This window comes from Anguilla anguilla, chromosome 19, assembly GCF_013347855.1.
Source record: "Anguilla anguilla isolate fAngAng1 chromosome 19, fAngAng1.pri, whole genome shotgun sequence".
Taxonomy (NCBI): Eukaryota; Metazoa; Chordata; class Actinopteri; order Anguilliformes; family Anguillidae; genus Anguilla; species Anguilla anguilla.
Window position 1 is genome coordinate 7932208 of NC_049219.1, and position 24941 is coordinate 7957148.

Here is a 24941-nt window from a genome sequence, read left to right on the forward strand (position 1 = left end):
TGTTTTTGGAGTTTCATTTGTAATCAGCATGGTTTCTTCCCCCTTTCAACCTTAAATCTGCCAGTAGCTTTTTTAAAAGTTGCACATATATATTGACAGTGATTGGCTGCAGGCAGGCCCCATACACTTTGTGTCAGGCCCAAACTCCATAATGCCTCTCGCAGTAGGAGTGCTTATCCAGGATCAGTTGAGCCTTTTTGTCTCGTAATGGGAAAGGTTATGATGCACATTGCCCTAGCTGATCCCAGGTCAGCACTCCTGCGCTTGCCATGCTTTGCCAAGGCAAGTCCAGGTCGCCAGAAATTAGAAAGTGGTACCCGTGTGAGAAAAGACATTTTCTTCTTTGCTTGCTTTCATCACTGTTAAACACACAAACCAATTACCGGTATTTCCTGAGAGATTTTATACATCTAGTTATCGTTTAAACGGTTAATTATTTCGTTAATGTTTTTCCGCGTGTCCACACCCTTGGTATTTACCCCGTTGCACGAATGCGCTGTGCACTGACTCACACGAAACGAACACGTACGCGCGCGCGCCCGCGCTCACACGCTCCGGACTAATGTCTTGAAAGGAGAAGGACGACCAGAATTCTCCGACGCCTTACAACAGAGCCTGCCTCAAATCGGACCTGGAGTTCTGCTTACGCCTCGCAGCGAACGTTCAGCCTTTGGGGACTTCCTTTTTAAAATCTTCGTCGAGAGCCGTCATTTTAACGTAACGGACTGCGTTCTTATTGTAGAGACGTCTTTTTTTAAAGTCCTCCCTGAAATGCGAGTGATCAATCAAGCACTTTCTGATCCGTTGTAACCTGGTTTGTTGTACTCCACCCGACTCAGACTGTTTTTTTTTTTTTTTTTATGAGCACAGCTTTGAAATGTAATAATTATAATTGTTTCTTTTTTGCTCTTTTTTACACTGGAAACGAATGGTCGTTTCTATTGAGTTTACATACACACGGGCTCTGATCCAATGTCGCTGTCCGTGAAGCCGAGTCACCTATTGTTGATTTTTTTTTATTTTTTTTTAAACCCTGTCGGGATTGTGGTCACGGATAATTGCCTTTGATTTGAACTACACTGGAAGAGATTGAGAATTTAAGTGAACAGTATTTCCTAATAAAAGTGAACTAAAGATATTGTATCACCCTTGTAGTGTCACAAATCATTTGGGTCCTGTAAGAATACTGAGGTAAATGGCCCCTTCACCAAGTTTGTGTCAAGTGTAAAACCAGGTTTGTGTTTTTGTTATGTTGAAAGTTGCATATCAGCTACATAATTACATGTACATAGCTATATGCGTATAACTGCATACGTCATTATCAAGTCCTGATACATAGGGTAACAGCACCCCTAGTGGAAGTTGATTGTTATAAGCCTTTAGGAAGGTTTAGTTATTTGTGGTTAACTCGGGTCTTGTTCAATGCAGAAAGTGTGATCCCAAAAGCGAATCTGCGTATGAGACATTAAAGCTTTTTCAGGAGTTATTTTTGCTCATTGCAATGTTCCCCCAACTCGAAAATCCAAACAGTGGTCAACCAGATTGCATTGCAACAGTAAAAAATAATCTTTGAAAATCATATTTGCCCTTAAGGTGGTGTAAATAAAGTTTGATGTGGAATCCCTGCGCTATACAGTCTTTATGAAAACATTGTGTGCCACGGAATACATTTTAAAAGGCTTCTGGGTTGATTCAAATGTACCTGGGCACATGGTGCGTGTGTGTGACTAGGTACATCAACTGGCATTACCATGATATATGTGGTGAAACAACTAACCTAATGCCGATTTGCGATTATTGGCCTGAGTGTTTATGAATTGATTATACCTCCTGTGAACCATTCAGAAAACATCTTTTAGAATTAATTCTACAATAACGCTGTTATAGGATTAATATTTAAATAAATGTCCATTTAACTAAATTCTACAAAAAAATAAATAAATAAATTGGGCCCCGCATATATTTCATATACATTTTCACAAGCTATTTTGCCTGGATAACTTTCTCACTGCTGCGACTGGAAACTCGCTCCCACCCACGTGACAAATGTCTGTAGTCGGTGAACATGCCTGGCTTCAACCAGAGGCTTCAACACGTGCAGCGTTCAAACTGCCAGACAGTTCAAATTTAGGGGCATTACGAATGCGTGTAATTGACCGGAAATCCGGCGAAAAACACAGCAGCCAGCCAGCAGGAGCATGCAAGGTCAACGCAGCCGAGCTGCAATTTGTTTTGGTCTTTATGAAGCGTGACTATCAGCGTTTAGCCCACAGTTGAACTGTAATTAGCAGTCGAAGTTTTTGGTCTACCAAACAAGCAGAGGTGGGTAACCCGGCTTCAAAGAGTAAAAAGACTGACCATGTATTTGCTCCACCACCATGCACTAAACCAGCTGATCATAATAATTAGTTCTCCTATCATGCTGAAGAGCTATGCTAATTAGAGTCAGCTGGTTTAGTGCATGGTGGTGGAGCAAATACATGGTCAGTCTTTTTACTCTTTGAAGCCGGGTTACCCACCTCTGCAAACAAGTAATCATGATTATCAAAACTATTATGAAATTGAGTGTCCATATATAATCCTATTCTATATTTAAATCTGTGCAATTTCAGTATTCTTAAGGCGATGAAATTATAAAATGTGCTATTGTAATTCTGATTTGTAGATCGTTCTTTTTTAAGCACCAATGCAATGTAAAATCATCTTGCATTCCCCTGTATTAACTGAAGTTTTGCGACGTACGCGGCACCCGAAATCGCCACTCCATGACTGTTCCTTGTCGGAGGGGAGAGGTGGCAGAGGCTTCCCTGGAAAACACCAGAGGGGGAGAATGAGTAGGAGGCGACAGTGAGAGACGGGGAATGAGGAGAGGGGCCGGGGGCGAGGAGTTACACAACAGCGCCGGGCGAACAAGCTCTCCATTGTCCTTGGCGCTGTTTGCCAGTGCCGTGAACGCGAGTTACTGTACCGTTCATGCGATGCGGATTGCGAATGGGGAGGGATACGGCGAGGTGCTGTCCAAGTGAACCCCCCCCCCCCCATGCCACTCGACTCGATTGATCACCTGTGGGCGAATTTACGCGACGATTAGTGGTACCCCCGCGCTAGGCCACAGTTATTCTTGAATAGCAATTGTGTGTCCTCATCGTAGGGCACATTAATCTGGTGAAAATAATAATTATATTTCATCAAGGCGTCATCCCACATCCCACATGCGCACAGCAACAGTGCCGGAATTAACTTTTTTTGTTGCTAGTGTCTGTTCGTGGAACTTCCGTGAATGCAGGCGAATTACAAGGCAGAATACAAATCCACTGCCACAACGTTGCAAAAATAGTTGCACCTGTAAGGGTTTAACCGCATTATGTATTTTTATATATTGTGCGTAAATGTATGTTTTCATTTGCATGTCATATTTCTATTTATCTTTTTGTTTGATGCGTCTGTGCATTGCAATGATGTGTTGCTGTTCTGTTTAATAGTTACATCGCTGTGTGTGTGTCGGGGGGGCTGGGGCTGGGGCTGGGGCTGGGGGCGGTTAAATGAGTATCCAGGGATACGGCCGCTCAGAAATAATGCGTGGGGAGGGGGACTCAGCTGCAGCCTAGTCATGAGAGCGAGGCTGCACAGGTCGCGGTCTTTGATAAAGCTCCGCCTTTATTGTAAGCCCCCCCCCTCTCTCTCTCCCCCCTTTCTCTCTTTCTCTCCCCCACTATCTCTCTCTCTCTCTCTCACACGCACACAAACAAACTTTAGTATGAGTATGCTGCATATTGTGAAAATTGGGTCAACAGAAAAAGAACAGTCTGTTCTGAACTGTCAGTTTCCTGCTTGTTACCAAATGTTTTCTACCATTTATTTAATTAAAAAAAAAAAAAAAAAAGTAATTTAATGTAATTTATTAGTTAGTTTGACTGTTGTGGTGCAAAGGGAAGCATGAAAAAATTGCTGCCGGACTCACTCAGTGACATCACATCTTGGCATCCCCTTGACCCCCCAGTCTCTTGTTTTAAAGCGATTGGAGGCCCATCATGGGAATGTTTGCGGTCGCTAGGTTTTCACTCAGGAAGGTTGACCGCCCCCGACCTGGTTCAACAGAGGGCGTGAACGAGTCAAACGGACCCTCTTTTGGCTTCTACCAGCCCTTTTCGGGGGGTTTTGATTTACGGCCTTGTTTTGGGACATGGGCCTGCTGGGCCATGACGTCAAGGGGGTGGGGGCCAGGCCCCTGTGGGGGTAGCCCCAAATCTTGCCTGATCTTAGCAGGGACGGACAAAAATGCACTACAAATGTTGCAAAATAGAAAACACCTCCCCCGTAAATACATCTGTGAACTACAGTCAAAATGGCGGAGAGGTATGTTGCTCTGCAAGTTGCACAGAGATTTTAAAAAAAAAGCAAAGTGGGCGGGGCAAGCCGTATTACATAAGAACCATGTAAATGCAAATGCATGTTTCACATACACCACTGCCTGAAGGGCTGTCATTTTGACATGTTGCTAAGGAAACTGTGCACATGTTGTGGTGGGAGTGTACATGAGGAAGGGGGCGGGGGGAGAGACATTGAGTTCCTCATCAGAACCCCCCCCCCACGACCCCCGCAACCTCATTGTCATTCAGAGACCGTACTTGGAGACCCCCCCCCATCCCCCCCCGCCCCCTGGCCAACCCCCCCCCCCCCCCCCCTTGTTTCCTGGGCGCTGGCAGCTCTCGATGATTGGAGTTTTTTTGTTCTCCTCTTTGAAAAGATCCTGTTCCAAAACTTTTTTTTTCTTCCTTTCCCTCTCAAAGAGGGGATGTGAGGGGGTGGCGGTGGGGCTGGGGGGGGGAGGTGTCTAAACTGAGAAACAAACTCCTTCTCTGAAGCTGAAAAGCTCCTGTTTCTGGAGGCGAAGCGGACGCGTGGACGGATACACGGAAGGCACCGCCGGATGCACGGACGCACAGGTGGATCCTAACGACAGGTGAGGTTTGAGAGAGAGAGAGAGAGCGAGAGGGAGATAGACAGGGATACAGAGATACAGATAGAAAGAAAGAGGGGGGAGAGGGATAGAGAGATACAGAGAAAGATAGACGGAGGAGGAAGAAAGAGAGAAATTGAGGGAGGTAGAGGGAGGGGGAAGGGAGACTGAGGAAGAGGGAGTGGGAGAATATGGGAGAGGGAACTGAAAATGCCAGCAGGAAGACTAGGGGACTCTTTTGAAACCAAGATGGCACCTTCATGGGTTCCTCTCTGCCTTTGCTGCTGAAATGACCGCGAGAACAGACAGCCTTAAGGTCACAGGTTCGAGTCCGGCGTGCGCCATTAACTGACCGCAACAGATTAAACGTTAACCCGGCGAGCGCTTAACACGGGTGCAGGCGGAGTGGCAGTTTCTCAGGAGGCAGTTTGTTGACTACGAATTGGCTCGAAAAAGTGGGACGCGGCTTCTTTTTGGCTGGACCGCAACAGCGAGGCCAGCCCTACAAACGCAAATGTCTGTGAGTGACTGACTGACTGACTGAGTGAGTGATGAAGTTACACCATTGGTCGGCCGAGTTAGGAAGTTACACCATTGGTCGGCTGGATCACGTGTGTTAGGTCCAGCCATGTATTAGGTTTTAACTTGGTCTTGTTTCCCTTACATTTCAAGTGTTCATTCTGCCACAAGGTACAGGCGCACACTTATCCTTTTCAAACGATAATAATCATAATCATTTTGATTAGACATGTGGATCCGTTAAAAATAAGCGGGCATCTTTACGAAGCTGGTCCGTGACAAACCTGGATGCCCGGCTGGTTTTCCTGAAGAGTGACACGCCATCTTTCCGGTCAGTTCCGCATTGTCACTTTGCAAGTCTGCACTGGATGTGCGGACATAAAATAGGGGAATTGCATTTTTATCTTCTGTGTCTTACCAATTCTACACGCCGCAACGCTGATGCCCTAATGTCCTGTAGGATGACTTGGTTTAGGACCGTGTATGCCAAATGTTTTGCGAAATGCGTAGTATAAATCCATTTCAATTTCATTTGGCTTTTCGGATTGAATGTATAATGTCATCACTGAGCCTTGAACAAAACAGTTTAATAATTATTATGGATTTTTCCCAAATCATCTCTTCATTCGCAATAAACGGCAGCTGTGTCCGCCATTGATTTGGCTAAATCTTCACTAGGGCTTTCATGATCTGTCCAGCAGGCAGCATCATTGGCTGATTAAAGTATGTTTTTTTTCACCTGTCCTCAATTTATCTAATCGTCACTTTACAGTTTAAGATACAGTTTAAGAAGTCATTTACAACCTCTGAATATGAACCTCAGAGTTTAGGGACTGACTGGCCAAGCGAACGGCTATAAAAGTGGAAGTATCTATGGTCTTTAAAAAATAAAACTTATATCACTGAAGCAAAAGTTGATTGATTAAAAAAAAAAATCCATTCATGATTAAACAAAATGTGAAAATAATTTCTATCCGTAGATTCCTGCTGGTACTAGCCAGGAATTAGCAAGAAATGGCCCACCAATCACAGTTAGCATTGACTAGCATAGACAATTTTGAATTATTTCTTCAAAACAACAACATCCCAACGGATAGCCGGCATGGATTTTGCAAGGGAGGGTCATGCCTGACAAATCTTTTGGCATTCTTTGAGGAAGCCACCAAGTGTTCTGATTGTAGCAGGGCTCATGATATTATATATTTAAGTTTCCAAAAAGCATTTGATAAGGTACATGACAGACTCATTGTCAAAATGAACACAGCAGGAATTACAGGAGGTATTTCAGAGCGGGTTCAGAACTGGCTACAGGGTAGAACACAAAGAGTAGTAGTGGGGATCTTATCTGAGTAGGGTGCTGTGGGGAGTGGAGTTCCACAGGGGTCGCTGCTGGGGTTCCAGCTAATTTGTAGAATCCGAGCACTAGGTACACTTTAGTGGCAGGCAGATGGCAAGCATGTTGGGCTGAATGGCCTGTTCTCATCATTATGTTACGTAATGTTATGTTATAATTCCATTGGCTATCAGCAATGTCCTCTGCAATTGGTGAAGCACCTCCATTTTAGACTGGTACCTCACAGCTATCTCATCTTTATTTGTTATGTCTGGTCCCTGGCAGCACGGAGCAGAGCCAATCAGGAGCAGCCACGTCTCACACGCCAGCCACTCGGAATCTCAAAGCCCCGCCCGCCCGTTGGCTCCACAGACCGCCCGTGGCCATGCAGAGGGAGGAGCTGTCCGCGAGGGAGGAGTTCGGCTACGACTGCATGCCCCCGCTGGAGCGGGGCGCGGGGGGGACGGGCGGGCGGCGGTCGGAACGGGACCGGCCGGAGAGGGACAGCTACACGGTGGACGTGAGGGCCAGCGACCTCCAGCTGCCCCAGTCCCCGGCCCTGCACCACTGCCTCAGCTGCAGGGCCTGGCTCTACAGCGCCCTCATAGGGGTGAGCGGAGGAACTGCACCCACACACGCACCTTCCGCGGTCCTGGTCCTGGAGAGCCGCAGAGCCTGATGCTTTCTGTTGTTACTCCGCATTTCGATGAATAAAAGCAGTAGAATACACAGTTAACTCGCCTCACCTGGCGGGCATTTCATGAAGCAGGATTACTGAGTTAGCTGGTTGACTGGGCTGAGTAAACCCCCGGAACAGCTCTTTTTATCTCAGTCCATGTTCCAGATTTGGGAGGGTTCCGCGTTTTATTCAGTGCAGTTATCCAGTTAAATCTGTAATCCTGCTTCTTGAAGATTAGGAAGATTTATGGATTCGTACGATTTTTAACTGGCACAGAACAGGGAACGGGGAAAACCAAAGCCTATGGAAGGACTAATGGACTATCTCTCTGTGAAAATCAAAAACATTTATGCTGGTTCAACTGTTTTGATTGGTGGATTTTGATGTGGAGTTACAGAATCAGTTGTGCTAATTGGTTCATTTTGCTCAGTGAGACAGTGGTGAGTGTAATTATTGCTTTGTTGTGTATGCGTGCATTCATGCATGCGCGTGTGTTCATGTGTGTGTCTGTGTGTGTGTGTGTGTGTGTGTGTGTGTGTGTGTGTGTGTGTTCCCCCATCCCTCAGGGCAGTCTCTTGATCTCAGCGGGCTTCTCTCTCTACCTGGGCAACGTCTTCCCAGACGCCATGGACTACCTGCGCTGCGCCGCTGGCTCTGTGAGTTACCCACAGACTGACCCTAGGTCAGGCTCTTTACCCAGCAGGTGGCTCAATATTACCATTTAAAACTGATCCCAGGTCAGTTTGGAGGGGGGAATGCAGTCTGAGTGTCTTGAGTGATCTGTCATACTCAGAGATAGAAAATCCGGGTTCAGAAAGTAAAAGTCCTCCCCAGTATTTTGTTCCAGTCCTCCGTATTTCCTAATTAGCACAATTCTACAGCCAGGTGGTGGAACTAATTAGTGAGTTCATGGGTGGATGGAACGCACGGCAGGACTTTTACTTTCTGACCCCTGGACCCCTGGACTTTCCCACCCCTGGTCAGTACGTGCTGTAGGGTCCAGGCTGTGCCACGTGCCACTCATATGCTACACTAATGATATTGGCATAATACTAAGTAGTGTATTTATCTGTATGTAATGTGTCTTGCTTTTCATGTGTTCCACAGAGCATTCCAGCTGCAGTTGTGAGCTTTGCGATTGCCAAGAACAGACACGTTGCGGTGAGTAGGAGAACCCGAAAATAACTAAACATCAGCTGAAGTTCTGGGTGCACAACGAGGACCGGTGCCAGGCAGCACGACGTAGACTGCCAGCGACATTTTCACTGTTTCCACAACTTCCTTTCTTTCAATTATGTCAATCATGTCATAAATAGCACGCAGTACTTCAAGTACTGCATATGTATTTTCAATACAGATTTGCACTTTTTTTCCAGTCTTTTTCCCATGTAACATAGATTCCTCACGTCTTTAACTGTGTGTTTTATACCTCTGCAACCTATGTGCTGTACCTCCGCTCTGACGACCGCTCTTGCCTTCGAAGGTGTCGGACCTGCAGGTGGTGTTCGTGTCTTCCTTCGCCGTCACGACCACCTGCCTGGTGTGGTTCGGCTGCAAGCTGGTGCTCAGCCCCTCAGCGGTCAACGTGAGTCCGTGCGCGCATGCGTGCGCTCGTCCGTAGGCTCGGGGGGGGGGAAGGGCGGTTTTTCATACCCGCGCATTTGACAAATGTGTATTTGGCTCAAATACGTATTTTTTTTGGATTCAAATACTTCTCTGTGCTCTGTTGATCTTGCCTGGTGTAATTGAGCCTGCCAATATGCCCAGAAGGCAGGGTTTGGTCTTTTTGAGAGTGTTTCATTGGTTCCAATACACCAGATAAGATCAGTAAAGCGTATTTGAATCCAAAACAAACATGTATTTGACCTGATTTGAGGTCTGATATTTGCATATATATTTGATACTTGTTCAGTACATGTATTTTAAATATGTATCATGCCAACGACTTTAATAAGCATACCTCCGTGTGTAGCTCTCATCATTAATTGCAATGGATTGTGGGTAATGGTTCTGTGAATGCCCTTCTCTCCAAGGGGTGAGATTTTTGCCATCACAGTTGCTTTTTGCCCTGGAAACCCAGGCAAGCTTTTTCTGCAGGAGCTTGACACGGCATCCAGGGGTTTCTAACAATGAGACAAGGCAGTTTACCATCAGGTTCTGTGAGCAGAACTCCTCCATCAGCAGAACAAGGGAATGGGTTCAAATGAATTCAAAGTAAAGTTCCGCACTAGTAACAAGAAGTGTTTTGTTGTTGTCGCCATGTGGAACAGTTTGCCAGGTCGTGTTGTGGAGACAGAGACCCAAACTATCCTGTTATTGTACTCCTAATTAGCTAACTGAACCAAGATAATTGATTGAAACAAGATTCTGCACACATACAGCTGGCCCTCCTGGAATAGAACTGCCCTCAAGTGGACTAGAGAGCGTCCAGCACTGCGCCAAGCCCAGACTTGAACATCCAAACGCTTCCACAGCGTGACCTGGCGTTTTCCTTCATCTCTTCACTTGTAGATGATGGCTAACGAGTCCCCGTCCGTTTCCCCCCTCCTAGATCAACTTCAACCTCATCCTGCTCATCCTGCTGGAGGTCCTGCTGGCCAGCACGGTCATCCTGTCCGCGCGCTCCGCGGAGGACTGCTGCAGCCACGGCAAGGTGCGCGCGAGCGCGGTCCCTCCGCCTCTCCGCCCCGGTGCTTATCGCTTCGCCTGTGTCAGCGGTGTATGAGTTTAGCCGTCTCTCTCTCTCTCTCTTTCTCCCTCTCTCTCTCTCTCTCTCTGTCTTTCTCTCTAGGTGTCTCTCCTAAACTATATCTCCTCCTCCTCCTCCCTGCCCCGCCTCCTCCCTTCTCTCCGCTCCCCCCTCCCCCTCCTCCAGCCAGTGACCTGCGAGGGCCCTGTGGTTGTGACTCCGCCCACTTTCCCTGCCCGCCTCATCAAGGCCTACTCTGTAAGCCCCTCTTTGATTGTGTGGCATTGTGGGAAAAGGTGGGCTCAGTTAAGCAGAGGTAAGACGGTTGTGATGTCACGTTTCGGGCAGAAAACAGAGAGGAGCTCCTCCAATCACAGGATACGCAAGTAAAAACCAACAAAGCAAGCCTTCTTGCCCTGAACGAGAAGAACAAGAACTTCCTGACTCTCTGTGGGTATTAGCCAGGATGTAACATCAGAAACTACTGACCAATCACTGTTGATGTTGCTGCTGTGGTTATCAACATACTCGTTGATTGGTGGAGCTCTTCTCTGTTATCTACCGGGAAGGTCATGTCAACTCTCTCATCACGACTCTCTTATCCCACATGCAACTGTGTGTGTAGAGAGAGTAAATGGTGAGAGTGCAGTATAATGGTTAGGGAACTGGGCTTGTAACCAAAAGGTTACCGGTTGACTACAAGGTAGCTGTTGTACCCTTGAACGGGGCACTTAACCTGCACTGCTTCAGTTTATATCCACCAGCTGTATAAATGGATGCTAAGCAAAAGCTGTAAGTCATTCTGAATGAGAGCATCTGCTAACATCCTGCAATGTAAACGGTGTGATGTACACAATGTGTAACTGCTCTCTCCTGTCCCCAGGTCATTGAGGTCATAGTGGGAATCTCCGCAGTGTTTGGGGGCATCATCGCTCTCAACATGGACGCCCTGGCCCCCGGACCCCTCCTCTCTGCCACCTTCTTCTGGATCCTGGTGGCTGTGAGTCAGTGGCCCCGCCCTGTGGGAAGGGGCTGTGGTTGTGCTAAGATAACACAGTGGGAACAAGATAGTTAAGACATCGCTTCTCTGTAATGTTCTGTCAGGAGCTCCACCAATCACAGAGCACGTTGGTAACAGCAATATAACAACGGCAACGGCAACAGTGATTGGTGGATACTTTCTGGCTATATTTTTTGCCTCCCTTTGAGTGTTACCCAGGATGTAGCCTACCATGTTTCAGCCAATCGTTATCAGTGTTGTTTGGCAATACAGCTGTCTTATCCAGATGTTACTATCCCTGCTGTTGTCAATATCAATACTAACGCTGAAAGAGGACCAGTGTAATGGCTGCTAATGTCTGCTTCTGTCACTTCCTGTGTCCGTGGACGGCTGTGACCCCCGCCAGTGCTTCCCCAGTGCTATTGCCAGCCACGTGGTGGCAGAGTACCCCAATAAATGCCTGGTGAGTTACTCTCAAATTCAAATTCTCTTTACACTATATTTAGGCTTTTTAAGTCGCTCCTATCCAGTGCGACTTACAAAAAGCGAACCAATGAAGGGTCACAAAGCCGTGTCATCAAACAGGCGTGCTTTCAGTCCGTGGCGGACGGTGGGCAGGGACTCTGCTGTGTCGAGTGTCGTGGGAATCTCACTGCACCCCTGCCAAAGCAATCATTCAGGTCGACGTTTTATTAAGAACATTTAGGCTACTGGTCATTACTCTCTCTCCCTTTCCCTCTTCTCCCTCGCTGTCTCTCTCCCCTCCCTCACACTCTCCCTGTCCTCTCCCTCTCTCTTGCTCTTTCCCTCTCTCCCTCTCTCTTGCTCTTTCCCTCTCTCCCTCTCTCCTCCCTCTCCCACTCCCTCCCTCACATACTCTCCCCCCCTCTCTCTCTCTCTTTCTTTCTCTCTCAGGTGGAGATGTTGATTGCCATTGCCAGTGTAACTTCCCCGTTGCTCTTCTCCGCCTCTGGGTTCCTCTCCTGCAGCGTGGTGAACTTCGCCGAAATCTTCCTGCACGACAACCCCGTCACTAAGGTCGGTCTCTACGGCAACAGAGCAACCAGTGTGGCTGCATGAGCTTTTGAAAGCGGTGAATTGGATCTTGGATCGTTTGGGTTTATATGCATGTGCTATAACTGTATGCATTATGGGTATGCTAGACAAGGGCATGTGTTAGCGTCTGACGCTATGGGTGTCCAACGGATATTTAAGTGTGCGTGACACCGTGGGTGTGATGATTATTTTAATGTGTTACACCGCATGTGTGTGTGTGTGTGCGCCTTTGCACGTGTGTGTGTGTGTGTGTCCCAGCAGTCGTACGACGTGCTGCTGATGATCCTGACGCTGCTGCTGCTGGTGCAGGCCGCGCTGACGCTGGTCACGGTGGTGCACTGCGCCTCCTACAAGAGCCAGCTCCGCCTGGCAGGCCTGGTCAGAGCCCAGACCACGACACTGCAGAGTCACCACAGCGAGGTACGCACACACACTCACACACTCACACACTCACACACTCACTCACAGACACGCACACACACACACACACACACACACTCACACACACACACACTCACACTCACTCACAGACACACACTCACACACACACACACACACACACTCACTCACAGACACGCACACACACACACACTCACACACAGACACGCACACACACACACACACACACACACTTGCAGACACGCACACACACACACACACACACACACTCACAGACACGCACACACACACACACATACACACTCGCAGACACGCACACACACACACACACACACACTCACAGACACGCACACACACACACACACACACTCACTCACAGACACGCACACACACACACACTCACACACAGACACGTACACACACACACACACACACACACTCACACACTCACAGACACGCACACACACACACTCACAGACACGCACACACACACACACACACACACACTCACAGACACGCACACACACACAAACAGTGACACTTGTGGAGAGAGCCGCGCTCAGCAAACGCACCTCTCCTTATGCCCCTCCCCCTTCTCTTGCTCCCATCTCGTAGCAACCGGCGGCCAATGGGACGCTCCGAGACTTCGACAAGGACAAGGCCTGGAAGGCGGTGGTGGTGCAGATGGCTCAGTGATGTCGCCGGACCGGAGGCGAGGAAGAGGGGGGAGAGACGGAGGGGGAAAAACGAGAGGAAGGAGGGAGAGAACAAGGAGAAAGAGAGCCGAAAAGAAGTAGCACAGAGAATGTAAACGGGGGGGGGGGGGAAGAAGAGAGGGAGAAGGGACGGTGGCCAAGGAACAATTTGATCGCTCGTTTCTCCCTGAAGCTGCATTACCTGCTTTAACAATCAGCTTACTTCTGCGTACAATCCGTAGAGCCCTGGAACTTTAGACTGAATAAGAGCTCCAAATTCCTTTGGGTCCAGTTACTCTGAGTGCCATAGGCTTGGTTCCGTCAGAGTCTAAAATATTTAATAGAGACCTTTAGTTTTTATACAATTAACTGCTGTGTACGTTTCCTGCAGGATTTTAAACGGCATGTAGTCTTGTAGATGTTTCGCCACCGAATAAAGGAAGTTCTGAATGTACTAGCTCACTCTCACACCAAAGCTTTTCCTTACTTTGAAATTTAAGAAAAGCGAGGCCAGCAAATACGGAATCACTGTTCGGAGTCTACGCTCACAGCTGTAGCAACGTGAAAAAAACACACACAGGTTCATGTGAAACGGGAACAATTTTATGTTTTGCTTATTCAGAGAATACAGAAAATGAGCAACTGTGCACCAGGATGCAGTTTGGAGTTAGTTCTGTTTTGTTAGTTCTGTTTGTCACACCTCCCACCCACAGAGCAACATTCACACTGATCTGATTTTTCTTCATCAGTCGTTCATAAATTAGACACAATTAATTCACTGCGGCCATCACGATGCAAGACACACCAATCAGGATAGACCAGGAGGGCCCAGCGCTGATTTTAAGAACCCCAGCTTCAGGTGAAATTCTGCCCTGGAGAAAGACACAGAGGGAAGCCTCTGACACGTGCTGTGACATCATCATCCTGTCACGTGAGGAGGCGGAGCTAAGGGCGAAGAGGTGCTATGTTGGATGCGAGTTGGCCGTCAGTCAGTCTCTCCACGTGACTTCCACCTCATCCGTCCTGAACCTGTCAATCAAAAAAAAAAAAACCACGACAAGTTTAGGCCTGGATTTATTTTGTAGATCGCCGAACTGTTTCCAAGGCAACGCAGGTTAAATACAGAGGGCCTGGCCGGTACCTCTGGGTGATCCAGGAGTCCGGCAGCTCGGTCACGTGACCCGCCCGGAACATCTCCCAGCCGGCCTGCGCGATCATAGCCCCGTTATCGATGCAGAAGCTGAGGGACGATTGGTCAGTCAGTATGAAGCCAGCAACACCGATTGGTGAGTCAACATCGCACCAGCGAAAACAGTCAGCGAATATCAAATCAGCCATGCCGATTGGTTACTCAAAAACAAATCTGCCACGACGACTGGTCAGTTAACCCCTCTTGGACTCAAACCCCCAACCAACCGGTGTAGATCTGCGCAAACAAATGCAACTGCTGCAAGAAGAGACGGCTACAAAAATGGCGGCTTCCTGTTTGACTCGCCTCTCGTCCGTGGCGAAGAGACGCGCTCCTCTCTCCTTACACATCGTCCCCATCATCTCCTGCAGCCGCAAATTACCTGTGGGGGGGGGGCGGGCATTAGCGGAGCACGTCACCAAACTGCCATTATTATAGTACTGCCCCGTGTTTAAAAAAATGATTTACAGTTAACTCCCAGATGTGATTTTCAACAGTGTCCACCAGGGTTTATTTGAATCTTGTATTGTCTGTGTATAGCTGGAATGGTGACTTTAACGATAACAGGTTAGCGACAGTTATTGACAGGCAAACAAGGGGTCAGGTTTACACAACCAGCGACGCATAAAGGACATGTACGTATGGAAAGTGGATGCGGCAGGTTGCAAATCGGGCCGCGTTCTCGTGTTTTGTGTGCGTCTCTCTCGGGCACGTGTGTGTCCCTGTGGCCCACAGCTCCCATGATGCATTGCGGCAGGCCCCTCACTCACAGCCCACTCCCCCGACAATGAGGACCTCCTGGGAGTTGCAGTGCGCCATGGCTCGCTCCGTGATCTCCACCAGCATGGCGAACAAGGTCTCCTGCATTGAGACGGACAGGTACATCAGGACACTACGTACAGCACATACTGCCCGAGTACAGAATGTAGGCTAACACATTACAAGTGATTGCCTGCAGTCCTGGTAATTTAACCCTTCGGGGTTGATGTTCAGTCCCTCACCTGCAGAGAGAAACACAGGTCCTCTGCCGTGCACTGCTTGGAGCCCAGCATCTTGTGAGCCGCTTCCTGCGAAGACAGTTTCATAATGTTATAGGCTCCGCCCACTGTTCCAAAAGGACACGCCCCCTACAACCACTGAGCCCTCCCACGCTTACATTAAACCCCTCCCCCGGTTATTGCAAAGAGCTCCCTGAGACGGTCGTCTACACCTCCCTGTTAGCGCTAACCCCTCCCCATTATCGACGCAGGCTCCTCCCCCTCACCTCGATGTAGGACAGTATTCCGGAGAAGGAGACGTCCATTCCTTTTACCGTGTAGGGCAACTCCACGTACTGCTTACCCCTGTTAAAACACGATAAAACACTATTCTCTGCTGGCCCTGCTAAAACACGTCGAAACATGCGCACACACACACAGACACACACACACACACACACACACACACAGCCAGGCATGGGCAGCATTTCAAATACATGCTTCATGCAGGTATTTTATTTGTAATACGGGTTGCTGGCCTGTTTTGGATAGTTTAAAACACTGTAACCTGCAAAGCAACCTTCACTTTTGCCATTTTGATGGTAGTTTATGGGTACATTTTGGGATTATAGTTTTAAAAGGTTTACAGAAACATGTATTTGGGAGATATTTTATGATGAGAAACAAATGACACAATAGCGTATTTTTTGCCCATCCTTGCACATGCACCAGGCAACGAGAGGTAATGAAGACACTAACTCTTTTGCAAAAAACTGACAGCTTACAACTGCAGAACACAAGTCAAATAAGGTACAATTCTCATAACGTAGCAGTTATCCATAGCCATAAACATCAAGTCTAGCTCACACGGTAAGTCAGTAAAATTATGGCACGTCATAAACTCAAATTGAGGCATGATTACAAGGCTTACCTCTTAGCCATCTGCTCGATGTTGTATCCGGGGCTGGGGTCGTTCGAGATCTGAACACAAAGAAACTCATACTTGCCATACTTGTTTCCGATTCTTCGTACTTCCAAACTATAATCCCTTTTAATTTTCCATTGTTACGTTTATACCGCTTCCGCCTGAAAACCTGCCACCATTTTGATTGTAGTTTATAGATACCTTTATTCTGGAGGTATTTGGTAGTTTGTAGCAAGATGGCATACGGCTCACCTTAATGACCCTGGCGAATCGGTCCAGGCAGTTCCCCACGGCAATGTCGATGGTCTCCCCGAATATCCTGTAGCGGCGCTCCGAGTACGCGATCACCTAGGAAACAACACACATAAGAGCGCATGACAATGAGACCAGGCCATTCAGCACATAACGATTTACATAATTTACCTACAACGAGCTTAACCTGCCATGCGTATACTGTTCCGCTACAAGCCTGCTGAAAGCGGAGTGGTTAAGAGCGATAAACCCGCCCACTTTCTGACGCGTGACCAGTATTTTGTAACCAATCACATCATATCCACCAAGGCCAGTCTAAGGTCATTCGAACATGAACTGTGAGGCACAGAGGAAGTGTGCATCAAATACGTCGAACTTCTGAGAAAACCGCGAAACACTGAGAATCTGACCAGCCAAATCCGGCACATACCGGGCGTGGCCTATCGCCGTGACAATAAGTGCTCTTCCCAGACTGGGTTCAGAGTTCAATTCATCGTTGACTTCCGGTCGGATGGCGCATGACCCCGACCAGCAAAGGGGGCCGCTGACCTGCGTGTTCCCCCCGCTGACGTACAGCACGGTGGGGTTGTTGGCGCGGGTGACCAGGCGTCCCATCTCGATGTGCCCGATGCAGTGGTTCACCCCCAGGAGCGGCTTCCCCCACAGCTGGGACACTGTCCGCGCGACCAGGGCCGTGGTCACCAACGGGGCGCCCATCCCTGGACCTGCATGAGGACAATCCCGTTGGCGTTAGCACTAGTGCAGCCAACAGCAGTTTTTTTTTTGTCTAAAAAATAACAAAGCAATGACATGTCATTTTCCATGTACGCAGAGGGAGGAAGAGAGGGAGGGGAAAAAGATGACAAACGAGGACGGCAAGTAAGAGATTCAATAGGAAGAAAAAGACAGAGGGAGAGGACGAAGAGCATCACAGAAAATGAAAGCCGCTAAACCGATAAAGTTGACCGCCATCTCCCACCCTTTGTGTAGGCCACGCAGTCAATGTCAGCAGGTTTGAGGCCTGCTTGCTGCAGCGCCTCCTTCAGGACAGTCAGGATAACGCCCCTGTGGTGCTTGGCAGTTTCACTGGGCAGGAACCCTAAGCAAAGCGAAGTCAAACCAAGATCAAGCAAAAACTTGAGGCCCCTCAGGACACGTAGGACTTTCTCTGAAACACAATCACATCACACTGTGCACTTGCACGAGAAAGCAGAGACACGGGGCGACTTGCCTTGGCCTGGTGGTGTGATGTAGGTACGCCTGGGGTTCGAGAGGACCACGCCATCCCGCACAATACCCACTCCTATCTTGTTGGCACTGCCTTCGAATCCAATCACCACTGTCATCGTGGCTTCTGGGAAAGATACAGATTTAAGCTAATGTTACCGTTAAATCAAGGTCAGTCATTTTTTTTAATTCAACGCACATGATGATGTGGACGAGTAAAATTACAAGGCACAGGATCCAGATCGAATGCACAAATCTTTAACTAAATACGAGGACTTCTGCAACATCCAGTAAGTTAGACGCAACATCTTAAAACCATCTTCCTGGACGTTGTAATTTGATGCATGAGGTGACGAGCGACTGCCATCAACATCAAACTGATTGCAATTGGAGGAAACTGAAAGAGCAAAAAAGTACCCTTTAAAGCGTATGGGTTGCAAGCTGGATGACTAGGTACAGCTAGTATGTAAAACGCTTGCGCGATTCCATGTTATCCTGTAGCAGCCACCTAGATCTATGTCCCTGACGACTCATACTTGCCAAATACTAATCCTTGAATACCATTCATACAAGCGTAAAATCATCAGCTACAAATAAAATATTTACAGAACATTTCTGCATTACTTGGCAAATTTTATTATTAATACCAGTGTTGACAACTTGTTCATGCGTATGGTACCTTGTTCAGTGGAAGGACCAACTTGAACAAACTCGGAGGACACAGCAAAAAATATTTCCTTACTAAAAGAGTACATACATAACGTCCGAATGAATAATGGATAACATATTTCTTTATACCAACAAATGGCTTATACTTTATTAGTTCCATTGTCCCGAAATAGAACATTCAAAACCAAATTAAATTAAAACGATGCTCTTTATTATCAGGCAGAAAATTAGACAACCTCTAGAGGCTCACATGGTGCAACGGCGTATCGGTTCTGTAAAGCGATTTGCTTTGTGAGATTAACGTGTGGCACTGGCGTGTGGTTCGGTGTCGGTGTGATTCTGTTTGATAAGAAAAGCTGCAAGGTAAGAGCCGGTTATTTTCGAGATAGGACATGCATTTCACTTTGTGCCAAACGTCTTTAATCACAACGAGGTTTTCGCTTTCGTTCATTCATTCAAAGTGAAGTCACTGCAGACATGACTGTGCATGCTTATGATTGGCTTCGGCCTTATGTTATGTCCATTTTATGCCTGGGAGTAACTGTAGCATGCTAGCTTGTTAACTTGTGCAGACATCTTAGTCCGCCAACTTCCCCAATTCTTTCCATTTTAAACGTATAACATTTGCTTCATAGAGATTTAGAGCCATACTATTACATGCAGTGTTCTTAGTTCAGAGCGTGCATTCAAACATGTAGGTCGATTTTAGCCAACGCTATTGTTCTGCAGCTTCAAGCATGTCCGTCTTCAGCGTCATGTAGATTTGATAATTAATCATGGGTTCGAAGGTACAAAACTCTGTTGCATGCAAAACTGAACTTGCTTTGACTTAACATTTGAAAGTAATTTACACAACCAGTGCACATTATGCGTATGCAACCGTGGATGGGATTCCCCTAGATTACTTGACGATTGGGCCTGCAGAATTTTCTTCGGGAAGTTCAGGATGGAATTTGACGGCAACGGCAATCAAATACGCAACCTGTCTCCACAACTTTTAGCTCGTAAACAAGTTATTCCAACTATCACTGAAGTGAAAAATTTAACGGACAGTTCGTGAGTTAGCAGGATAACCTGTTAACATTATTCTCCAAATCGCGTGTGGGCGGAACACAAATGAACGTGGCTTAAAGTTGCATTTATTACACATTTTGTATGGTCATAGGTACACATGCTACTAGAGAAATTTGGTTGGTACCATTGAAAACATCAGAAAACCCATTTAAAATTAATGGAAAACAAGGTAAATATCATGAATACTACAATTCAGGTGCAAAATAATGTTTGAGGTAATTTAAAAAACAAATGTTTTCCCTGAAAAATATGCATTTTATTAGACATTTTGTATGGTCATAGGTACTCATGCTACTAGAGAAATTTTTTGGTTCATTCAAAATCATTAACAAACCCTTGTCCTAACCTTTCTTCAAGCTGCTAAACACAACCGTAAACTTGCCTCAACCCTCAGACTTACCGTTTTCCTAACCCAAACCCAAACCCTAGCTGTACCCTAGTTTGAGCCCTAAGCCCTAATTGAAGCCAGTCCTACAATTAAATCGCAATCGCTCAAACATGTAATCGTTATAATTGAGAGTTGTAACGTTACAATTCATGGTATACTGTATGTGAAAAGGCAAACCGGATCCTGAATCAGCAGCCAGGGAATTTAGTGAATTTAATAAATTCATTGTGAAATGGCGAAATTATCGTAGCCTACGTTTGGGGCACTTTTTGGCATCATTGATCGTACGGAGGGTAAAGAAATTGCAGAATGGTTTAATTTTTGCTTTCAGCGTTTCGGGCGTCCCGCGTCCTGTGCCTGCGTAGGCTCTGTGGAGACCGAAGGATCGCAAAGATGTCGAAGAGAGGAAAGAAGGCCGAAGACGGAACTGGAGATGTGGATCAGGACAACGGCGCAGGTAACAGAAATGGTGTTCGCCGCCATTTTCGCAGTGGGTGCCTGGACCGAGAATGGAAGCCTTGTAATACTGTCAAAGATCAGAAGTTTTTTTATCCCCCTTTCATACATAAAAGTACATAAATGGTTGTCAACTCAACCCCTAATGATATGCAGTGAAAGGATTTTTATTTTTTATTCTGTACCGTTACAGCCTCTTGGGTCAGAAATTTGTGTCAATGTCTGTTACTTGGAAAATTGTCAGTTTATTCCAAGTGAAATGGTTGGGGAAAAAAGTTGCCCATGTTCCCATTTGTCTTTCCAACTTATGTATGTTGAGAGGAAAGTTGCTGTGGTTGGGGGGAAAAAGTTGCCAACGTTCCCCTATTTGTCTCCACGTCCAGCTCCAGACACCAAGAAAGCCAAGAAGGGGAAGGAGCCGGAGGCCCCCGTGCTGTACGAAGACCCGCCGGATCAGCTGACCTCCAAAGACGGGCGCGCCGCCAACATGAAGATCACCTCCTGGAACGTGGACGGCCTGCGGGCCTGGGTCAAGAAGAAGGGGCTGGACGTGAGTGCCTGCGTATTTCCCTGTGCGATTTGCCGATTGGTTGCTTCCCCCCCCCCCCCCCCCCCAGGTATCGCTTGCTGATTGGTTGTCTGATTTTTCAGGAAGTATTGTTTCTTTTTCTTTTTCTTCAGACCCGAATTAGCTCACCCAAGTCGTCAACCTCTGGTTATGTCATAGGTGCACACATCCAAGGGCTTTTGCACTCTTTGATGGCAGGAAAGAATTCTCAGCAATGAAGCCAAATGCTAGTGGCCCCCACAGGGCTGCTCGGTCACATTCCTGGGGCATGGACAAAATTATATTCTTGTATTTTATTCCTGGGCCCTGGGCAATAATATTTACCATAAGATCACAGATCGTTGCTCGTACACTGTATTGTATTGTTTTCTGATTGGTTGTATTTCGGCCGGGCCGTTTTCTGATTGGTTGCGTTCTCCCCCGTTCAGTGGGTGCGCGAGGAGGCCCCGGACGTGCTCTGCCTGCAGGAGACGAAGTGCGCTGAGAAGTCCCTCCCTGCTGACATCACCTCCATGCCCGAGTACCCGCACAAGTACTGGGCCGGTTCCGACGAAAAGGAGGGGTACAGCGGGGTGGCCATGCTCTGCAAAACCGAGCCCCTGTCCGTCACCTATGGCATCGGTGAGCCCACTCCCCCCCTCGCCGACACAGACCACACCCCCTAGTCGCAGCAGTGTGAGCTTTCGTGCAAATTAGGAGGACAAAGCCAATGTCCTGTCAATCGCTGGCCTGTCTGAACAAATCAAAAAGTCCTGGTTCTCCATGGCAGCACAGTGATTGGTTCGCCCTGCATAAAGCGAAAGCAAATATGCATGATAAAAAGGAATTTTAACCCTTTGAAGAGTAGGTTTTTTTTTTTCATTCTTAGTCATTCTTCTAGAACTCCGTTGTTTTCTGTTACCAGTAGTGATTGTGACATCGGCATTAGAATGTTCAGTTAAGCACGTTCTAATCACATATTAGTGATCTTACCTCTTAAAGGGTTCAGTAGTAAAAACAGTATTGAAAGTTATGCAGGAAAATAAATTGGCGTAAAAAATAAGGAACTGCGGTTTTAAAAAGTGTACAAACACAGCTGAAGTTGTCTCTCCGGGCGCAGACAAGGAAGAGCACGACAAGGAGGGTCGCGTCATCACGGCCGAGTTCCCCGACTTCTTCCTGGTCACGGCCTACGTGCCCAACGCCAGCCGGGGCCTGGTCCGCCTGGACTACCGCAAGACCTGGGACGAGGACTTCCGGGCCTACCTGAGCGAGCTGGACGGGCGCAAGCCGCTGGTGCTCTGCGGCGACCTCAACGTGGCGCACCAGGAGATCGACCTGAAGAACGCCAAGGGCAACCGCAAGAACCCCGGCTTCACCCCCGAGGAGCGCGAGGGCTTCACCCAGCTGCTGGAGGCCGGCTTCGTCGACAGCTTCCGGGAGCTGTACCCGGAGCAGGCCAACGCCTACACCTTCTGGACCTACATGATGAACGCCCGCTCCAAGAACGTGGGCTGGCGCCTGGACTACTTCGTGCTCTCCAAGGCCCTGCTCCCCAGCCTGTGCGACAGCAAGATTCGCGGCAAAGCCATGGGGAGCGACCACTGCCCCATAACCCTCCACCTGGCCATCTAGCCACCCCCTCCCTCACCCCCCTTCCCCCCGGGTGCTCTGTGCTCCTATTGGGTCCTCTTCCATGCTTTCTCACCACGAGCACTTCCGGCAACCAATCGGAATGGGGCCGTTCGACCTAAAGCCCAACCCGTCATATTATGCGAAACCCCGCCCACTTCCTGCTCCCGAGGCTCCGCCTTCCCTTACCTTTGTTTTCTCATAGTGATTAAACCCCGGGACTGTTCGTTTTATCTGAGCTGCGTCTCCTAAACTGACGTGGTTGTGTCCCCATCTTATGAATTGCTGTTTCCTACCTGAGAACTTTCATCCAATCCGATCTGAGATACTTCCTGCTGGCCCTTCTCGTTACTGAAGTGGTTTTTGCGCCTATTAACCGGCACTGGTCCCACCCCTCTTGATCAGGTTCACAGTCCCCGCGTGGAAAATAAAAAACATACTTATTTCGGTTTTTAAGTATACTGGCGACCTCTCGAGGAGATGTCCGCATGCGGCCAATCAAGTCGCCTTCGCCACCGAAGGCGGTCCTGACAAACCGCGGTGAACGCTAACCGGCTTTCAGGTACCCGTTTCTGGTTTTGTCAAATCAGTACCGAGTGCCCGAAAGCCGTCTTTTTTTGTGCCCTTTCTTTGCCCTTTACCCCCTAGGTCACAGTAGCATTGTCTTCAGGTAGGGCTTCTGCTCTTAAATGCACCAGGAGGGGCATTTGCAGCGCCACTGGCAACCCACCTCCAGCAGTGCGATGCAGTCTCCTTGTACTGGTAAAAGTGGCAAAGCTTACAAGCGGCCATTTTGTTCCTTCCACCATTTTATATGCTATACATTTACTGAAACTTGTCCAGCTTAAATTTTTCAGAGGTGCTCAAGTGCCATGTTTGTCTTTTTTATTGAAAGGAAAGAAATAAGCCCTGGATGTCCCCCCCTTAAAGGACATCTAGCGTCGTGTTAGCATTTGGAATTTCATGCTATAAGGCACGCTAGCACCTGGTCCGTCTCATTTCTCTCTTCCCCAGAGTGACGCTGTTTAGCGTCAAATGGTTAGCCCGGGGTCATTTTCGGTGGTTCTTTTGTATATTACACTTGTCATTTGTTTCGTGTTTTCAGGTAAAATGAATTTGAGCTACTGTAGGTGTGTTTGGGAACTAGATGATTTTTTTGGGTGTTGAACCAACCACTGTCAAACACTGCCATATTGACGTGGTTCGATGGTAAGCGACCTGCTGCCATTTGATATTAAAATGTTGCCTGTAAGGGTGCCCAACGATTTTCTGCCATCATAGTCAATTTAAAATGTGTAGATGTGCTCTCCGATGTCGTTTTCTTGGAAGCAGCATGTAGAAGCTTGGTAGATTGTTGGTTTTCAATAAAGTTTGGTTTTGATTTCTTTTATTTTTAAAAGCATTGTCCGTGTCTCATACTTACTAGTACATTGGCAACATGCGAGTGTGGACATTTGAAGTCCTTTTAAAGGGCACTTGTTTTTTTTCCCTTCCAACAGATGAGAATCACGAGATGTTAATTTTGTAAAATTCTAATATCTGAGTCTTGAGTAAACTATAAATTATTTTGGCAGATGGAAGTTACAAAAATCATCGAGGAATATAGATTGGTGTAGCACCATAGACATATTGTCCATTTTGGGTAAGAGTGGTGAGGAACTAATCCAGGATGCTCTGTGATTGCACAGAAATACAATACAAAGTGAACACAAAGCATTGATATGCAATACACGAAATCGGGCCTACTGTGACATCTTTTTTTATTATTACTTCTGTTATACAGTACTGTATGTGTGTATAATCAGAAATAGACAGATAAGGAGGAGAGAAGACTGTTCTGTTGTGCCTGCTGTTTGGGTGAGCAGTCTGCATTGCTATGATACCTACAAAGGTGATCCGGCTGACCTGGACAGGTCTTATCTATAATTAAATTTGGCACAAATAATTGCTGTGGATGCCTTCCAAAAATGAGCTTTTTATTTCCCAGCAGCGGTCGAGCAGTTAAAGGTTTTTGAGATGGTGACATGATTGCGCAGAGGAGTCTTTGCGCTCTTATTTTGAAGGCCTTGTGCACTTCAAATTTCAGTTATAAAAATACTTCTATTGTACGTGATTGAAATTGCAAATGGCATTGTAATCAATGCAGTATGGTGCATTTTTGATTATTTTTAAAATTTAGTGAATTATCAGCTATCAGTGTACAGGCTGTATCCTGTATAGCGAACGAGTGCTATGCAAGTTTTTATGATTTTTTTTCATGATATTATCCTGAGTA

General features: G+C 47.2%; 3 protein-coding genes across 11 annotated transcripts; 2 read left to right on the plus strand and 1 right to left on the minus strand.

Moving 5' to 3' along the window:
• The first annotated feature begins 4825 nt into the window (after nt 1–4825).
• mlc1 (modulator of VRAC current 1) lies at nt 4826–13787 on the plus strand. Of its 7 annotated transcripts, none has more exons than XM_035402347.1 (13): nt 4826–4963; nt 5707–5810; nt 7098–7422; nt 8058–8147; nt 8599–8652; nt 8975–9076; nt 10043–10144; nt 10283–10438; nt 11064–11180; nt 11587–11643; nt 12096–12218; nt 12495–12656; nt 13251–13787. In XM_035402347.1, exons 3-13 carry the CDS (start codon nt 7198–7200, stop codon nt 13329–13331), a joined length of 1269 nt encoding a protein of 422 aa, XP_035258238.1. In that variant the 5' UTR covers nt 4826–4963; nt 5707–5810; nt 7098–7197; the 3' UTR covers nt 13332–13787. The 7 variants fall into 7 exon arrangements, with proteins under 7 accessions (XP_035258238.1, XP_035258240.1, XP_035258237.1 ...); XM_035402349.1 differs by having other exon boundaries at nt 4826–4946; XM_035402346.1 differs by lacking the exon at nt 5707–5810.
• A 126-nt stretch (nt 13788–13913) lies between these two features.
• osgep (O-sialoglycoprotein endopeptidase) lies at nt 13914–18601 on the minus strand. Of its 3 annotated transcripts, none has more exons than XM_035402436.1 (12): nt 18548–18601; nt 17905–18027; nt 17653–17772; nt 17223–17398; nt 16674–16769; nt 16428–16477; nt 15784–15862; nt 15521–15586; nt 15290–15380; nt 14826–14901; nt 14472–14570; nt 13914–14359 (listed from the first exon to the last, which is right to left on the minus strand). In XM_035402436.1, the coding sequence occupies exons 2-12, from the start codon at nt 18017–18019 to the stop codon at nt 14320–14322; spliced, it is 1008 nt and encodes a 335-aa protein (XP_035258327.1). In that variant the 5' UTR covers nt 18020–18027; nt 18548–18601; the 3' UTR covers nt 13914–14319. The 3 variants fall into 3 exon arrangements, with proteins under 3 accessions (XP_035258327.1, XP_035258329.1, XP_035258328.1); XM_035402438.1 differs by having other exon boundaries at nt 18580–18600; XM_035402437.1 differs by lacking the exon at nt 18548–18601 and adding an exon at nt 18318–18535.
• Nucleotides 18602–18793: 192 nt separating this feature from the next.
• apex1 (APEX nuclease (multifunctional DNA repair enzyme) 1) lies at nt 18794–24065 on the plus strand. Its single transcript, XM_035402449.1, has 5 exons — nt 18794–18932; nt 20363–20488; nt 20871–21037; nt 21484–21676; nt 22155–24065. The coding sequence occupies exons 2-5, from the start codon at nt 20425–20427 to the stop codon at nt 22667–22669; spliced, it is 939 nt and encodes a 312-aa protein (XP_035258340.1). The 5' UTR covers nt 18794–18932; nt 20363–20424; the 3' UTR covers nt 22670–24065.
• The last annotated feature ends 876 nt before the right edge of the window (nt 24066–24941 follow it).

Bases quoted from the DNA above. Each gene is read 5' to 3' on its own strand.
- mlc1 (XM_035402347.1), top strand. From the start codon at position 7,198: ATGCAGAGGGAGGAGCTGTCCGCGAGGGAGGAGTTCGGCTACGACTGC. The intron at 9,077-10,042 runs GTGAGTCCGTGC...CCCCCCTCCTAG, and splicing joins TCAGCCCCTCAGCGGTCAAC to ATCAACTTCAACCTCATCCT. The intron at 12,219-12,494 runs GTCGGTCTCTAC...TGTGTGTCCCAG, and splicing joins ACGACAACCCCGTCACTAAG to CAGTCGTACGACGTGCTGCT.
- osgep (XM_035402436.1), bottom strand. From the start codon at position 18,019: ATGACAGTGGTGATTGGATTCGAAGGCAGTGCCAACAAGATAGGAGTG. The intron at 15,587-15,783 runs GTGAGGGGGAGG...CTGTCTTCGCAG, and splicing joins GAATACTGTCCTACATCGAG to GAAGCGGCTCACAAGATGCT. The intron at 15,381-15,520 runs GTGAGGGACTGA...GTCTCAATGCAG, and splicing joins ACCTGTGTTTCTCTCTGCAG to GAGACCTTGTTCGCCATGCT.
- apex1 (XM_035402449.1), top strand. From the start codon at position 20,425: ATGTCGAAGAGAGGAAAGAAGGCCGAAGACGGAACTGGAGATGTGGAT. The intron at 21,038-21,483 runs GTGAGTGCCTGC...TCCCCCGTTCAG, and splicing joins TCAAGAAGAAGGGGCTGGAC to TGGGTGCGCGAGGAGGCCCC. The intron at 21,677-22,154 runs GTGAGCCCACTC...CTCCGGGCGCAG, and splicing joins GTCCGTCACCTATGGCATCG to ACAAGGAAGAGCACGACAAG.